At 31.7% G+C, this 17,892-nt stretch overlaps 2 protein-coding genes across 2 annotated transcripts; one reads left to right on the top strand and one right to left on the bottom strand.

Moving 5' to 3' along the window:
* The first annotated feature begins 5,868 nt into the window (after positions 1–5,868).
* On the top strand, positions 5,869–10,594 carry LOC140816814 (sugar transporter ERD6-like 6). Its single transcript, XM_073176280.1, has 18 exons — positions 5,869–6,351; positions 7,097–7,159; positions 7,228–7,317; positions 7,412–7,471; positions 7,562–7,627; positions 7,721–7,786; positions 7,866–7,941; positions 8,337–8,401; positions 8,484–8,576; positions 8,740–8,820; positions 8,924–9,008; positions 9,116–9,162; positions 9,249–9,311; positions 9,387–9,446; positions 9,572–9,637; positions 9,743–9,802; positions 10,156–10,270; positions 10,377–10,594. The coding sequence occupies exons 1-18, from the start codon at positions 6,157–6,159 to the stop codon at positions 10,487–10,489; spliced, it is 1,464 nt and encodes a 487-aa protein (XP_073032381.1). The 5' UTR covers positions 5,869–6,156; the 3' UTR covers positions 10,490–10,594.
* Positions 10,595–11,976: 1,382 nt separating this feature from the next.
* Positions 11,977–13,852, bottom strand: LOC140816813 (3-ketoacyl-CoA synthase 4-like). Its single transcript, XM_073176279.1, has one exon. It carries the CDS (start codon positions 13,702–13,704, stop codon positions 12,148–12,150), a length of 1,557 nt encoding a protein of 518 aa, XP_073032380.1. The 5' UTR covers positions 13,705–13,852; the 3' UTR covers positions 11,977–12,147.
* Positions 13,853–17,892: the final 4,040 nt, after the last annotated feature.

Here is a 17,892-nt window from a genome sequence, read left to right as displayed (position 1 = left end):
TCACTTAAAATTATGTTTTCCACCTCTAAAATATATATATATATATATGCAAAAACTTGTGTGAGACGGTCTCACGGGTCGTATTTGTGAGACGGATCTTTTATTTAGATCACCCATGAAAAGGTATTACTTTTTATGCTAAGAGTATTACTTTTTATTGTAAATATAGGGAGGATTGACCCGTCTCACAGATTATGATCTGTGAGACGATCTCACATGAAACTCACTCATATATATATAGTCAATTCATGTACTCACCTTCTCACTTATCAATGATATGACATTCATTTGTAAGTTATCAAACATATCCCAAGTATAAATCTAATAGATAAATATATCTTATTGATGAACATAATAAATAAACAACATATCAAAATTAGATATGTTTTTTTGAATATATATACTACAAAAATGTGTCTATCATAATCGCATGCATATCAATTTTTGGTAAAAACTTGTGTAAAACAGTCTTACGGATCGTATTTGTGAGACGGATATTTTATTTGGGTCATCCATGAAAAAATATTATTTTTTATGCTAGGAGTATTACTTTTTATTGTGAATATGAATATGATTGACTTGTTTCACAGATTAAAATCCGTCTCACATGAAACATACTCTCAATTTTTTGGGTTTTCTTTGTGTAAACGTCTTTAATGTATATAATATACATATGAGAAAAGAAAATTTCTAAATTTGACATCTGTTTTTAAACCTCTGTTTTTTTTTATCCTTTCTTTCGCTTATCACTATATTTTTTTCATCACTATTATAGTTATACAAATGTTGCAAAAATTCAGTTTCTTTCCATTCTAATAAATCGTAAGAATATTTATTTAACTTGAATTTCCTCATCGTTGGTCGAGTACTTTCTTTTTTAAAAGAAACAAAATATATATATATATATATATATATATATATATATATATATATATATATATATATATATATATATTGTTTCTTTTAAAAATATTTATATAAACAAAAAAGGGAAAAATAATTGGTAAGAAATGAGAATCACAAAAGCAAAATGATGCGATTATGGTGTGCGATTCTGTGTCCTCATCAGATTTGAACCATATCAATAACCTTTTCGTTTTTCAACTCTTTCATTAACTATTTTGACTGCTATTTTATGTATATTATTATGAAATCGTCGTAGATATCTTCTCTTTTTCTTTTTATTCACTCGTAATATATAATAATTTATTTTTTTTAAAAAAAAAGTAGCACAAAACGACACTAAAGCAAAGTACTGATAAAGACTTTCCACATACGGATAAGTTCATTTTACCACATATTCCGGATGTTAATAAACAATAAATCAGCTTAATTAAATTAATTTATATATAAAAAATCATCCATGACAAATCAAAATATATTTTTTGTTTGTTTGTTCAACTTTGATATGGTTATTTCGAAAAATAAGTATATATTTGATTTATTTTATAATATATGTTGATTGTATTTTTCTTAATAATTTTTTTTTTCTTATCGACATATAAAAAATGTGATACTTTTTTAGTGAAATTATAAAAATATTACTTTTTAAATCAAAAATGATAATAAAAATATTATTTTTAATGCAAAATTATCATTTTTTGTTAGTTGTGTTATAAATATATATTATGTAAGATACGATTATTTGAGTTAAAAATTTTATTTTATGTCAAATTTATTATTTTTCATTATAAATACATAGTTCTTGTTTGTTATGTTACGAAAAAATATTATACAATATATCTTGATTTAAGTGAAAAATATTATTTTATGTTAAAAATATTATTTTAGAGGTGATGATATGAACGTATTGGGTCAATTCGATACGTGAGATTGTTGTACAAGAGACCTACTTAAATATGAATGATATCATTTAATGGTTTCTCTCATAGTCAAATGAAATTTTAGAGTTTGGTTCTGCTAATTAAATTTTATAAAAATAAAAAGTTCTTTATTGTGGTAAATTTGTGAGGTCGTTATATTTAATATATTTTACATGCAAGAACATTAACTAAGTAAAGCATAGAGTATTTGGTCCATTTGACATATAGCTAAACGAAGATAGAATTGATTTTCATGGTAAAATCTTTCACCGCAATTATTTACAAAAACTTTACATGGATATTGTGTCAAAATTAGTTTCATCCATAGTTTTTAAAATCGGATATTGGACCGATGGTTAAATCGTAGAACCGGGTGACATTTTTGGTACGAGTCCTTCGATTTACCAGATAGTCATGACCCAAAATTACGTACTCAAAAAAACCGGTGAGTGTTTATTTAAACCAATTGTCCAATAAAAAAAATAAGATTTAATTATATATACTTCTTTTGAGGTTTATTATATTATAATTACAAAAAATACTAACATAAGATTATATAAACCTCATTTAAAGTTTATGTCAAAACTTACATTTACATCATCTAACTATAAAAATTACATATACATCACCTAAAATATATATCAATCTTATATATACTACATTTTCATTTGGTTTGGTTTTATTGATTTTAGTTTTAAAATACATCGAATAAACGGCAATATTTTGAGTTTTAACATCTAAAAAAATCTATTTTGTTTTCAATTTATTTTTGTTATTCGAAGAATTAACCAGACGATTCCAATAATTCAGTTATCCGATGACCCATGCCTTTGACCGAATCGACGTCGAGAATGCTATTTCACTATATTTCACCAAAATCACTTAAAAAAATAATTCAAAAGAGTTAACTGCGGTACACGGATTATCATGGAAACATGGTCAATTGTAAACAGTAGGGTTAGCGTGATCCATTGGATTCTATGGTATGGCTTGAGGTGTCAGATCAGGAAGTGAGAGTTTGTGGTAATGGAAAGTTTTATTTTCGATGTATTTGTATAAGATGATTAATCAAACACATCACTATAAAAATTAAAAAAAAAAATATCGATAAACCATATATATTTTGTTTGGAAGTAAAATGATCGATTTATTATTTTATATAAAACAAAAATCAAAATATATGTTCTAATTAATGTGACATAGACTCAATCGAGATTAGGTTATTATTGTTCTTATTGTGCGTGATCTCTGCAACTATGGCAGACTCTCCATGCTTTCCCCGAGTAAGGTCTTTTCCTCTCTTCTGTCAAATATTATTATTAAGATTCCTTTGTATTTACCCGCATTATGATATATTTTTCAAATTTTATTTGAGTTTTCTCTTCTTTATTTGAGAGTATATTATCAGAGATTCGTGTACTTTCACAGTTTTACACACAGTCACACACATATAATATAAAAGTATAAAAAATATAAGTATATTGCGTGTAACTTTGATAATTTAAAGTAGAAAACAATTAATAAATTTCATCAAAAGTAGCTTAAAATAATAATCGCTATGCTTTGGAACTTGGTAATGGTAGCTAGGCAAGAGAACAAATCTCAACCTCTGCATGCAAATTGAACACTTGTCTGGATAGCATAACACGGGATTGCTTGCTTTCAAACAAACAGTATTATCTATACAAATTAAAACAAATTTACGGATCACATTTCACGGGTTGGGCTTTTGACTGAAACATGTTTGTGAATACATAGGGAGCCCTTAGCCCAGTAAATTCGGCCCAGCTCGATTTTACACGAAAACTGCTGGAAACTTGGAAAATGGGTTCAGCTCGCAAATGGCTCAAAAATATTTGTGATTACAGTACGCACATGTTTATGGTTTTTCAAAAGATAAAACATAGGTTTTTCCTCCAATTATTTACGTAGCTTTGTCCCATTCATTTTTAGTTTCTTTTAAGTTTGAGTTGAGAGAGTTTAGGAAATCAAACCAAGTCATACCAACCACGAAGTATGTAGTCTCCATGTTTATTAATATAATAATTAGAAAGGGGGTCAAGGAATCCGCCAGCTGCCATATCAGATATTTGTCCATTCAAACTTTTTACATGTTAATTAATTAAAAATAAGTTGAATTGAGAATCATGTATATGAATTTATATAATCCTCTCTACTTGAGCTGGTATTTGAGATTGAGTTACATATAAGTCTCAATTTTAACATGATATCATAGCTGAAGTTCACTGACTGTTATATGATTTGAATTAAGTTCATGATAGTTGTATATATGGATTTGGATAATCTTTCTTTTTGAACTAATTTTTGCGGTTGAATTATGTTTAAATCTCGATTTGAACATGGTATGAGAGTCAAGTTCTGATCCTGATTCAGATTCAGCATTATGTGTTGGACTGTCTTATGGACCACCCGATAATATCTTGTAAACCAATTGTTCACACTTAGCAGTAAGGGTAGTTTGTTAGATGTTTCACGTCGATTTGATTAAGTCTTTCAAGATTATATACATAGACTTAAACAATCATTTCTCTTTAAATTATTTTTGAATTAAGTTATATATAAATCATAATCTTATCAAAACTCAGGTGAAAGATATCTAAAGTCGTGACTTAGATGTTCGCAAGAAAAATATCATGTCTCCAAGTCATTTACTGACAAACAACTATTTATCATTAAATTATGAAATCAACAATTATTTGATAAATATAGGTAACACTAGTTCTTGGTTTTGAACAATTTAATATCTTGATGCTACTGATTATTCTTGATTTGGATCTTATTTTCAGTCCATTCCATGCTGTCAATTTCAGGGCAACGAAGTATTTTCGATCTCAAATATTAAAATATCAGATACACATGGTGTTTATTATCATGTTTATTGTGATATTGAATTGGCATCATATAGTTAGAGATGTAATCAAGTCGAGCCGAGCCGAACTCTGAAATGTTTGAGCTTGGTTCGTTTATAATCGACTCGAGCTTTATTTAACGAATATATGCATGGCTCACGAGTTTATTCAAACATTTATCGAATCTAAACAAGCTTAATATATATGAATTATAATTTAAATTTTTCATTAAATTAATTAAAAAATAAATTATATATTTAAAGAAAAATATATTATTCTTATTAAAATTTGTAAATTTATTATAATAAATAAAATTAATAGATTTTTCAATATATTTCATAAATAATATGCAAAATCAATAAATCCAATACCAAAACTACTATTTTTTTCATCTAAAAGATTATTCACGAACTTATCAACGAACATGTTCACGAGCTAACGAGCCGAATACTGTAAAGTTTGATTTTGGTTTGTTTATTTTAACGAACCTCATTAAACGAGCTTTTATCGAATCGAGTTTCGAATAGCTCATAAACGGCTTGGTTCGTTTACATCCCTACACACAGTTGACATTTGTAGAAATACAGAGAATATATCTGGCTAGTTATTTTTTAAAAAAATAATACCATCTTCTACAGAGAATATATCTGGTTAATCATTTTAAAAAGAAATAATATCATCAAATATATTAAAAATAATAATTGAGTAGAGATATTGACAAAAAATATATCTGACTAACTAATTTTAAATATATCTGGTTAACTATTTTTTATTGTAAATCCCAAATATATTTGGTTAATATTATTTTAAAAAATAACATCTTCAAATGAGTATTTATTATTAGATGATATCACAAATCTTTATCTGTAAGACCGATCAATCCAATTGATATTCATAATAAAAAATAATACTTTAAGCATAAAAAGTAATACTTTTTCATGTATGACTCAAATAAGAAATCCGTCTCACAAAATACGACTTGTGAAACCGTCTCACACACAAATTTTTACCTCTTCAAATATATTAAAAATAATGATAGACTTGTGTTAGATAATTTAGGCAGCCGGCCAAAGTTACGTCAAAGTATTGTCCATGTTTAACACGTGAGAAACAGCGCCCGATTTTATTTGTTTAGATTTGCGTTTGTTTAAATAGAAAATAAAAAGAAGTGTATTATACCTAAGCAAGCACTGCAATTTTTATTTATCTCATCCATTTCGGAAGTCCTCTTCTTCAATTCTACCTTACTTCAAGGGGAAAAAAGTTCCTTGATTATAAGCGCAAAAAGTTCGATTCTTGATCAGTGTTTTTTACTTGGGATTTTATTTATTGGATTGAACTTTAATTTTTAAAACTGTGTCATTATTTCTTGGATTCAACTTTAGTCTTCTGAGGCCCGGTTTTCATTTTCTTGGATCGAACTTTAGTGAGAAGAGAGAAAGGAAAGAAAAAGCGGGGGGAAAATGAGTTTCAGGGAGGATGGTGAAGATGGAAGAGGGGATCTGAGGAAGCCATTTCTTCATACTGGGAGTTGGTATCGTATGGGTTCGAGGCAGTCCAGCTTGATGGGCTCTACTCAAGCTATTCGAGATAACTCCGTCTCGGTCTTGGCTTGTGTCTTGATCGTGGCTTTGGGTCCTATACAGTTTGGTTTCACTGTACTTTCTTCTTCTCCTGTTTTCCTTTTTTCTTTATGGATCTTTGATGTACTCGTTAAACATATTGTTCGATTGCAAATTGAAGTGGGTTTGAACTTGAAACTAGTGAATGTTTGCTTGTATTCATCGAATTGGGTGGGTTCGAACTTCAGCAAAATTGGTAACAGCATAAGGTCTTTGGTGGGAAGATTGTTTTGTGGTGGAATCAACTTAATAGGCTTGATTTTGACTGTGTTGAGATAAAGTTTGCGGCTCTTTCAGTTGATGGTGCTGAATTTCAATGGCATTTATGTTATCAGGGGTATATGCATGAAAATCGAGTAGGTTTTTTGGAATTTTGCACCTTTGCAGTGGTTCCACTTACTCGAATCCAGTTTTGATAAGGTTTAGATATAAGTGGGACTGAATTAAGAGATACTCAAATCCGCTCCATCTCTGTCCTGCAAATGTAAAATTAAGTTTTTAAAAAGATTTGCTTATACTATCGGCTGAGCTACATTCTTTCACTTTTGAAATTGATGTTGGGTAGTTTCAGTCTTTCAGAGGTCACATTGTTCTTTAAGTTTGGATCAGTTCCTGGTAGCTTATCTGATCTCTTTGACTAATTTTACTTTACGGGTTAGGATTCATTGAATTGAATTTCATATAAATTATTTCTTTTTTGGCTTTTCAGATCCTTATCTGCACCGGAAATTTATGAAAATTTGCAGTATTATTATTAATGCGATATTTCTTGGATATGCAGTGTGGTTACTCTTCGCCAACACAGACTGCCATTATAAAAGATCTTGGCCTTACGGTCTCACAAGTTAGTGATTGTTGATTTTTCTTGCTTTGGCTTGGTAATTTCTGAAAATAACTAAATGATTGGAACAGTTCTCCTTATTTGGTTCTTTGTCAAATGTGGGAGCTATGGTTGGAGCAATTTCCAGTGGCCAGATTGCTGAGTACATAGGGAGAAAGGGGGTACGAGCTATTTCATTAGTTTTATCAATGGCTATGTAATTGTGTTGGTTTTATGTCGAAAGCATAGATTTTGATATATTTTGTTAATTTGCAGTCATTAATGATCGCTGCCATACCTAATATAATCGGATGGCTTGCAATATCATTTGCAAGAGTGAGGCTTTCTCACATTCTGTGAAGCATTTTATTTGTCATTCTCATCTTTTCAATTTAAATTGATCTTTTTTTTTTCATTTTACGTTAGGACATTTCATTTCTCTTCATGGGAAGATTGTTGGAAGGTTTTGGTGTGGGTATTATATCTTACACGGTAAATACAAAACATTTTGTAGCTATTATATCATTAAAAAAATCATAATATACTTAAAATATTGTTCTTTTCCTGATCCCTGATTTGAAATAGGTGCCTGTGTATATAGCTGAGATTGCACCTCAAAATTTAAGAGGGGCGCTTGGCTCCGTGAACCAGGTTTGCTGTGTGAACTGTCTATTTTTCATTGCGTTCTTTTCACTAAAATTTGTGACTTGATTCTGCTTTCCTTTGTTAGCTCTCTGTGACGATTGGAATCTTGTTGTCGTATCTATTAGGACTACTTGTTGATTGGAGATTGCTTGCAGTTCTAGGTAATTCTTTGGGACCTATGACTTTGAACTGTCATTTATTTCGATTCAGCTTATATGATATTTTTAAGATTCCTTGGCGTGCAAACAATTATTAATTGATTCTCTTTTAAGTCGGGATGATTATTCTTAGGACATTTTTTTAATGAGTAATTTTGTTAGGTTCATCTTAAATTTGTCTTTTTAATCATGCGGGCCTTTAAAAATTTTGATCCGTGTTATGATGTTTGCAAGTCAGATTATTGATTCATTTACCAAAGAAAAGCTTGTACAAAAATACTGCTCAAGACTCTAAGTTTTCACCTTTTGAAACAATGAAAAAAAAATTCTGCATAAGCTATAATAGGTTTGCAACAATGTTTCCTGACAGTGACTAATTTTTTCATCTCCGTTCACAGGAATATTACCTTGTCTGATATTGATACCTGGCCTATTTTTCATCCCTGAATCTCCTCGGTGGTTGGTGAGGCCACAGACGATTTATTTTATCACGTTTATTTTAGCTCAGTTGAATTACTAAAACGTATCATTTTTTTTTAAATTAGGCTAAAATGGGAATGACTGATGATTTTGAAGCCTCTTTGCAAGTCCTTCGAGGTTTTGACACCGATATTACTCTTGAAGTAAATGAGATCAAGGTAGATTTTCTCAAATAGTTCTATTCGTCCTAAAACAGGTTTATTTCCTTCTGCAACATTATTTCTTAAAAAATATTCCACTTTGGTTCGTAGGACAATATAATCATTTTCTTGATTGTAAACCTGTTTTATACCCCAATACATTTTTTTTGGGTTCTTGCAGAGGTCTGTAGCTTCAACGAGTAGAAGAACGACACTCCATTTCGCAGAACTCAAATCAAGAAGATATTGGTTACCTCTGATGGTACCCATTTTTTACAAAACTTTCCCATACTTGTGGTTGTAACCTGATTTTAAGTTTGGCACAATCTTACTCATGTCCCCTTTACATATCTTTTATGCTACAGATAGGAATTGGGTTACTCATTCTCCAGCAGCTATCTGGAATTAATGGCGTCATCTTCTATTCTTCTAATATATTTGAATCCGCTGGTGGGTAAAAGCTACCACCATTTTTTCATGTGCATGGGGATAATATATTTTTATCTTGTGTGTTTTCATTTTTTTTCCAAATATAAGAGCTTTTTATGCATAAACAGGAATCACATCCAGCAATGCTGCGACTGTTGGCGTGGGCATTATTCAGGTTAGATTAGAAAATATTTTGGCTAATTTTAGTTTGCTCGAGCATTCCCAAACTCGTTCAAAGATCTGAAATTCAGGATTGTTTAGGTGATTGCAACTGCCATTGCTACGTGGTTGATGGACAGAACTGGCCGTAGGGTTCTTCTAATCGTAAGTAGAAGAAATAAAATAATCATAAGGTTTATATGTACTAGATTGCATGACAGGTACATAATTTTTTTTCAGGTATCATCTTCTGGCATGGTTCTTAGTCTTCTACTTGTTTCTGTTTCATTTTTTCTTAAGGTAATGAATTAGTCTATCTTATTTTTAGAACAGAGGACGAGTTGTTGGTATTGATGACATTTAGATACTTGTTATTCGATTTTTTATTCTTGGTACAATCATCTTTGAAACTTTTGCAATTTAAGGGCATTGTAGCAGAGGATTCTTCATTTTATGTCATACTGGGAATCCTATCCGTAGTTGGGGTGCTGGTATGTCTTGTCAAATATGCAAATAATGATTCTTGACTTTTTATCTGCACATGTTTTTCTACTTTGTTAAATAATTTTTTTTGCCTCTCTTTGTCCACATTGTAGTTGATGATTGTGTGTTTTTCACTTGGGATGGGGCCAATTCCATGGCTTATAATGTCTGAGGTACTGCCCAGTTCATTATCCGAATTGTTTGGAATATTATGATGCAGATTAATTGTTTTAATGGGCAAATTTGTTTAGAGAAGTTAGCTTGAATAAGTATCTTATGTTTGAATATAATATAAATTTTTTCCAAGTGTTCAGTTCTCTGATAGCAGTTTGAAAGTAAGCCCTTTACCCCGTGAGACTGTGAAAGTACTCTGCCATTTTTTTTATAAAAAAAAAAACAGCAAACAATTTTATGTTTGAATGTAAAATGAAATTTAGATAAAAAGTCCGTCCAAATGCCACTTAGTTAAAGAAAAGCCTCTGTTTTAGAAACCTTGACATGTTCACCTTGTATCTGGTCACCATAGATTCTCCCGGTGAAAGTGAAAAGTCTGTCCGGGAGTGTGGCAACTTTGGCGAACTGGCTCTTCTCTTGGATCATTACTATGACTGCACCGTTATTACTGGCTTGGAGCAGCGGAGGTTTGTCCGACCTTTCCTCTATTTGCTTGTCAATGCTACTAAACACATAGTACGCAAATTATATGCTAAAAAGATATGATTTGGCTAATTTCTAACCCGTTTACAGGAAGTTTCACCATATACATGGTCATGTGCGTTTTGAGTGTTGCATTTGTGGCAATTTGGGTTCCTGAGACCAAGGGAAAAACCTTAGAGGAAATCCAGTTCTCTTTTAGATGAATTTTTGTATTCTGGTACATTTACCCCTTTTTTAATTGTTGATCGTAATATCGACCACATGAATCGGTTGTGCGATTAATTTTTGTATCTGTAAAAAAAAATAAAGAGAATAAAGTAACCTGGATTCTTGAAACCATGGTAAGATAAATTATTCATATTATTATTTTTATTTCAGCACATTACGTAAATAAAATTCGGGAGACATGTTTGACCCTTGTTATTTTTCAAAGCCCTGCGCTCTTATCATAAATTTGTTCGCAATAATTTTGTTTTTGTATTATGAAGTTATTGCTATATCTTTAATCGTCATTGAATAAAATTTGGGCTCAAAATTTTTTTATTTAAGTAGTTCTAAAAATATTATTAAAATATAACATTTGATATTAGCAATTAATTATATTTTGTTACTTTGCCCGTTTGCCGTCCAAGCAAGTGAGGTCGATATGTTTTGTGAATGACTTCCCTTGTCAAAATAATCGATTAAGAATTTTTTTAAAAAATGTCCTTGTTAAATGAAAATAAAACAATTATTCAAAAAACAAAACAAAACAAAACAAAACAAAACATAACATGAAACATGACGTAATTAAAACCAAAAATAAAACATAACAGTATGTTTTCTAAGTTAATTTAATTTTTTTAGAAGAATTTAGATTCCAATTATTGCCTTAGAATCCTATGCAATAGCTCAAGAAGTTATAGAATTAATTAGATGTCAAATCGCGGCCAACAAAAAATAAAATGGCTTCACAGAATTTCACATGCTAAAATCTAAAAACAGCCACACAGTGGAGGGGACGACCACAACAATGATACAGTCGGATACTAATCTAATTTGTGTAACACACCATGTAGAATTGGCTGGTGCCAGCTACAGCTACAGCTACAGAAAGTTCAAATGAAAAATAATAATAATAATAATAATAATAATAATAATAAACAGGACGAGATCTCAATCAGGGATCATACATGGTCAACTAAATAAAAACTTGAGCAAATCCAAATTATAATAAGCTGTGATCTTGAACAGACAGGGAGTTCACTTTCTCCAAGATCAAGGATTTCGAGTTCATTGAGTTGCTTCAGAAGCTCGATTCACATTCAAACTCGTATCAGAATTGCTGAGTTGTGACAAGTTTATTGTCCTTGGCTCGTGGTATAGATTAGATGCGTTGGACTAATGGAAAGCAGAAATACATGGTTCGACTGAGGTCTTATAGAAAGAGGATGCGGTTCACATATTGGAGAAAAATGATGGGATGCATGATTGATCTTGTGGTGAAGAAAATTCAACTTTCATGACCCGATGAACATTTCTAACCATCTTCAGTGACTACATGTAAGGATCACAATATCCATTCTTGACAACGTTTGAAAAACTTTTGAGTTTTTTGCATGAAAATGAAGTCAAACTAACTGCTGTAAATTCAATCAACATTCTGACTAAAATGTAAACATGAAATTTTTTAAGAACATAGAGAAGCCAGTTAGACATAAGAATAGACTTATTACTGGCTAAGCTCGACAGATGATTAAGTAATTCTTCAATAGTACAAGATTGAGAAGTCACTAAGTAGAACGCAAACTTAGGAGAAAATGAAACTTAAATTCCAAACGGGGGCCTCGAATTGTAAACAACGAAATGATAGTTTGATATGCTAAGAGACTACTTTTACAGGGTACCTGTCGATACAATCTGCCCAAGGCCCATTTTTAGATGGTTTAACATTCCGAATCGCCTCCCACACTGCGCTATTACATTTGAAACCACTTCCGAAAGCAATCTGCCACACTCTGTGACCCCTACGAATCCTCCCTTTTGCTTCAATATAAGCCAGTTCATACCAAATGGAGCTCGAAGAAGTGTTTCCAAACCGGTGCAGTGTCATCCTGGAAGCCTCCACGTGGATCGGCAGCAACTGCAGGTTTTTCTCCAGCTCATCAATCACAGCCCTTCCCCCAGCATGTATGCAGAAATGATCAAATGCCAACTTAAAATCTGGGATATAAGGCTTCACATTCTTGTTAAGAAACTTCTTCAGTATCAATTTTGCGAAGAACAAAAGTTGCTCACTGACCGGCAGTACTAAAGGACCCAACGTGGTGATATTAGTCTTGAGCGCCCCACCCGCGATAGCCATAAGATCTTTGGACAAAGAAACACCGGTCTTCCCTGCATCATCCTGCTCCTGATACACGCACCGAAACGCCTTGTCATCGGAACCTTTATGAGTCCTCACCAGATGAACAAGCTGGTACTTAGCCCTCCTCTTATCTTTACTCATGTTCGACAACAAAACAGCCGAACCCCCAACTCGAAACAAACAATTTGGTATCAACATGGATTTCTTGTTCCCGAAATACCAGTTCTGCGTCATATTTTCAGTGCTCACCACAACCGCATATGTATTCCCATGAACTTGCAGCATATCCTTAGCTAAATCAATGGCAATCACCCCTGCACTACAACCCATTCCCCCTAAATTAAAGCTCCTAATATTCCCCCTTAGTTTGTATTTATTCACAATCATGGCTGACAAAGATGGTGTCGGATTAAACAAGCTACAATTCACAACCAAAATCCCGATATCTTTAGCTTTGACATTCGTATTCGCAAACAAACTATCCAGCGAACCAAACATTACCTGCTCAGCCTCCTCCCTCGCCGCCTGCATCGACGGCCGCGGAGGGAGAAAATGCATCGCCTCGGGAACATAAGTCTCATCGCCAAGACCCGACCTTTCAAGAATCTTCCTCTGAAATTCAAGCGAGGATTCATCGAAATCCCCCGTCAAGCGCGAATGCTCCATGAAGCGCTGGTAAGGTGCCTTCAAACTATCCGGGGCACGGTAGCAGGAGTAGTCAACCAAGTAAACGGGTCTGGGTCGGGTCATGATGTAAACAGTTGCCCCGAAAACGAGAAACGCGGAGCAGATTATAACGGAAACGAGATTGTACTGGAGATGAAGCCATAATTGCCGGGCATCATCCGGGTTCATTTGCGAAGCTTCGATGATGACCACAATCATTACAGGGACCAAGCAAAGAGTCAACAGATGAGAGATCAAGTAATGGTAACCGAGTTTGACGTACTTCAAGTTGACGCTCTGAAGAAAGTCCGGCAGGCTGCGGCTATTGTGTATCTGCACGCCGACGGTGGGTTCTTGGGGTTGACCGCAGCCTGCTCCTCCGTCCATGGCCGCGGAGTTAGGCATAAAAAGTGTAGTATATAAGAAAAAATGGAAGAAAAAGTGGAGGAGAGAGGGAGCAGAATGGGCTTATACTGGTGGAGATTCCTGCGGTGCTGACAATGCTGAATTTCATCGGTTTTTTTTTTCGCTCAGCGCTACCGTTTCTTATAGAAAAAGGTTTTTTCGATGCGCATCGGTCGCGAATCTTTTCTTTTTTCTTTTTTATGCCGTAAGCATAAATTATTGAATTTATTTATTTATTTTTAACTACGTCCAATTTTTCTTCTCTCTTTCTATTTCCATAAATAATAATAATAATAAAATAATTAAACGTGTTAAATTTAGATTAGTTTTTTTTAATGAAATTTAGATTAGTTAGAACATAATAAATGGGAAACGATCATAAATAACCCTACAAAACACTTGGCAAAGTCCTTTTTCTTTTTAATTTTAGATATAATCAATCAAATTATTTTTATATTAATATTTCTTATGAAAATGTTTCATAAATTTATAATTATAAGATGGATCGATCTGATTCATAATTCAATTCAATTTCAAAACACTAAAACAAAAAACAACCATTTACCCATGCAAACCAATGACAATCACATAACAAAAACGGTTTATTAAAAAGTAATAGAGACCTAAAAATAATAATTTTTGTTAATGGTGAAACTTATTGTGTCTTATCAAACTCTTGTTATTTTAAAACTTTCCCTCCTATTTTAAAGAAGTATACATTACTAATTAATTTTTTCATTATTCAAAATTATCCATCATTTATAATTTTATTTCATTTATTTATAATATATATATGTATTTAGAGGAGAAATAATTTTTCACCCCGATTTAGCCCCGATGCAACACTTTTGTGTGGAGTGTGGACTAAAAACCAAATTGTAATCCAAAGCACCACATAATTTTTTATCCACATATATTTTTTAAAATAATAGTCTCTTTGGCATTTCTGAAATAATGTTATCTTCTCATGTTCCTTTTCCTTTTAAAAATAATTTATATTTATTTTAATCATACAAAAAAATTTTCTATCAGAATTCTTGTTGTCATTCTATATAGAATATGTATTATGTGAGACGATATCACATATATTTACTTGCGAGTGAGTCAACTCTGCCCGTATCTACAATAAAAAGTAATATTTTTGACATAAATTAATACTTTTTCCTACGTGCTTAGATGACCCAAATAAAATAGAATATATGTCTCACAAAATTGACTCGTCTCACATGAGTTTTTGTGTTCTATTTATATCTCAAAAAATTAAAAGATTTCATATATTATTAAGATTTAGGAGTGTGATTTTAACAGTCATTAGTAATATTTTAACACCTATTTAAAAATAGTAATATTTTAACACCTATTTAAGATAACCACACAAATCTAAAAATAATCATTTTTCATATTATTTACGTGCTAATCATTTAGTAATCCTATCATTTGAACCAAACACAGCCTATGAGTATTACTTGTACGAATTGGCTCCTAGTAAATTATAACCTACCAATTTAGATTGGAGAAACTTGTAGAAAATGGTGTGATTGAACGTATTGCTAATTGGAAATTAGGAGCAAATAGGGGGTGGGAAAATCAATGGGTAGCCCATGCCAAATATTCTATCTCATTGTCGGCAACAATTAAGTATTTCAACTCAAAATAGGTTTGTAAAATTAGTTTTTTTTTTTTTTTTTCATGAAAGGAATTTTCTTCGTTCTCAAATTATATTTAACTCAAAGTAATTCAAAATTGGCGTCGAACGAAGGAAGTGATTTGATCCTTTGACCTGTCTGGAAGGAAAAATTGAAATGAATTTTGAATCCACTTCATACCAAATTATGTAAATTTTATATTAATTGCGATGAATTTAAAATACAACCAAAATTGATATCATTTTAAATTAATCCATCAAATCATTCTTTAAAATCAAATACATCGCGATTCCGGCACTCAAATCAGCAAGTGTTGAGTAACTTGATATGTACACGAGGATTTCTAGCGACTTGCCCGATTGTGAAAATATTACCGAGTTCTTGCCATTGGCAACTATTTTGTACACATGCCTGTGGGGGTACTGTTACCAAGCTGTAATGGACAATGGAAAGGCTTCGAAAAATAGTAGAGTATCTTCGGCATTTGTGAAACATCATCTTCTCTTTTACATTTCTTCAGAAAAAAATAATTTCAATTTTATCTTAATTAAGAGTTTTTATTATTTTAGAACCTTTTATTATATTTGTAATTTAAATTTCATAAAATAAAAATACTTCGTACTTGGTTATGAATTTGAACTCACTGGCAACATTGGAAAATGGTTATGGTGGCATCGATTATTGGAATTTGGAAATAATTATTGGGGGAAATTCAATAGATCCCGCAACAAATTTCCACAGCATTGTCGGCAATAGTAGCATAGAATATAGAAAGATTTTCTTTCTGGTTGTAACTTGTAAGTTATTCTATAAGACATATTTTCCTCAGGTTGTAACTTGTAAGTTATTTTGTTATCGTAAAAATGATTGTGAGATGATTTGATAGGTCAATTTTGTGTGATAAATTTTTTATTTGAAAAATCAATAAAAATATTATTTTTAGTATAAACATGAATATTATTGACTCATCTCATGAATAAAGATTTGTGAGATCGTCTCATAAGATATCTACTCTTTTCGTATACGTATTTTCTTTTCAAAATATTTTACATTTTTTAAAATTTTATCCAACAAATTGATTCAAAATTGGCCTAAATCACTCAAATTGCGATGGTTTACCTGAATTACGTACTTTATCACTCGTATCAGTCAACGAAAATATTAAATAAACAAAGTTTACAAAATTATTGGTATAAATATGCGCACTTTGAGTAAACATAAGATTGGTATTTAAATCCATCAAAACTTGCGTGTGTTTTCTTTCAAAACATAAAAAAAAAAAAAAAATTAGTGCGTATTTCGAGTATCAGCTTGATGTAAGTAACAATATGAGTTTTCGTCAATAACTTGTAGCTTATCTGACACCAATATCTCAAATTTAAAATTATTTATTTATTTCGAGACCCAATTACGAAAAAAGAAATTGTAGCTTATCTGACACCAATATCTCAAATTTAAAATTATTTATTTAGTTCGAGACCCAATTACGAAAAAAGAAATTTTGTGTAGAAAGTCAAAAATTCAAAATCATTACTGTTAATCTATGATATATATCATATGTGTTTTTCTTCCTGTTTAAATTTGATATACAAGTTGATCATCCAATAACTAACATCCAACCACATTACAGAAAGATAAATACTCCATATGTATCATAAATAATCCAGATCATAAAGTCGTTTCATTTGTCATTAAGTCACTTTTACCAATTTTTTGGATTACAATTTGGGAGTTACGGGTTACCTACTAATATATAATAAATACAAAGTACCAAAAATGGGTAAAGTCGATCCTGGGTGTGGGGGCACCAATCAAGGGTCAAGATTCAATCATGGGGGGTGAAATTTTTTTAAAAAAATAAAATAAAATGGGCCAGAAATTTTCTGGCCCTTGGATCTGCCCGTGCAGGCAGTGCCTGCACGGGCAGCATCGAATTTTCCCCAAAAATGGGAGTTACCAGATATGCCCAATCTCTTTTATTGTGAAAGTGTAAAAAATGTGGGCCTAATTTGCTTCCTCAAATATACATATTTTTTGGTTTGCCATTAGCATTTCCTTTTATATATGTTTTTAATGCCATATTATAGTCTATAGTCTTTAGACAATTATCCCAAGCGTAATTATCCCAAGTGTTATTTTTTAGGTAAAAATTTGTGTGAGACGGTCTCACGAGTCGTATTTGTGATATGAGTCTCTTATTTGGGTGACCCATGCTAAGAGTATTACTTTTTATTGTGAATATGGGTAGGGTTGAACCGCCTCACAGATTATGATCCGTAAGACGGTCTCACATGAAACCCACCCTATTTTTTATTGGTTGATTCTCTCGACGATATATGATTGGCTGATTTGTAATCGTTGTTGGACTAACTGAATCATATTCTGAAAAGTTCAAAGTGCATAAAAACCCGTAAATAATACATTATTAATTTTTTTTTTGAAAAATCATTATGGTAATCTTGGAGCATCTGATCTGTGGAACACTTTCAGATCAACGCTATAGAAATATCTGGAATGTTAGATTGGTTTTGTTTCGCTCGTT

This window comes from Primulina eburnea, chromosome 16 (genome assembly GCF_022965805.1).
Source record: "Primulina eburnea isolate SZY01 chromosome 16, ASM2296580v1, whole genome shotgun sequence".
In the NCBI taxonomy this organism is placed as follows: Eukaryota; Viridiplantae; Streptophyta; class Magnoliopsida; order Lamiales; family Gesneriaceae; genus Primulina; species Primulina eburnea.
Note: the sequence above shows the minus strand (reverse complement) of the source record. Positions and strands in the feature narration are given on the sequence as shown.

What these genes read in the sequence shown, in the direction of transcription:
- LOC140816813 (XM_073176279.1), bottom strand. Translation starts at nt 13,704, where the DNA reads ATGCCTAACTCCGCGGCCATGGACGGAGGAGCAGGCTGCGGTCAACCC.
- LOC140816814 (XM_073176280.1), top strand. Translation starts at nt 6,157, where the DNA reads ATGAGTTTCAGGGAGGATGGTGAAGATGGAAGAGGGGATCTGAGGAAG. An exon ending in TTGCAATATCATTTGCAAGA is followed by an intron (nt 7,472 to 7,561) that starts GTGAGGCTTTCT and finishes ATTTTACGTTAG; the next exon opens with GACATTTCATTTCTCTTCAT. An exon ending in ACTGGCTTGGAGCAGCGGAG is followed by an intron (nt 10,271 to 10,376) that starts GTTTGTCCGACC and finishes ACCCGTTTACAG; the next exon opens with GAAGTTTCACCATATACATG.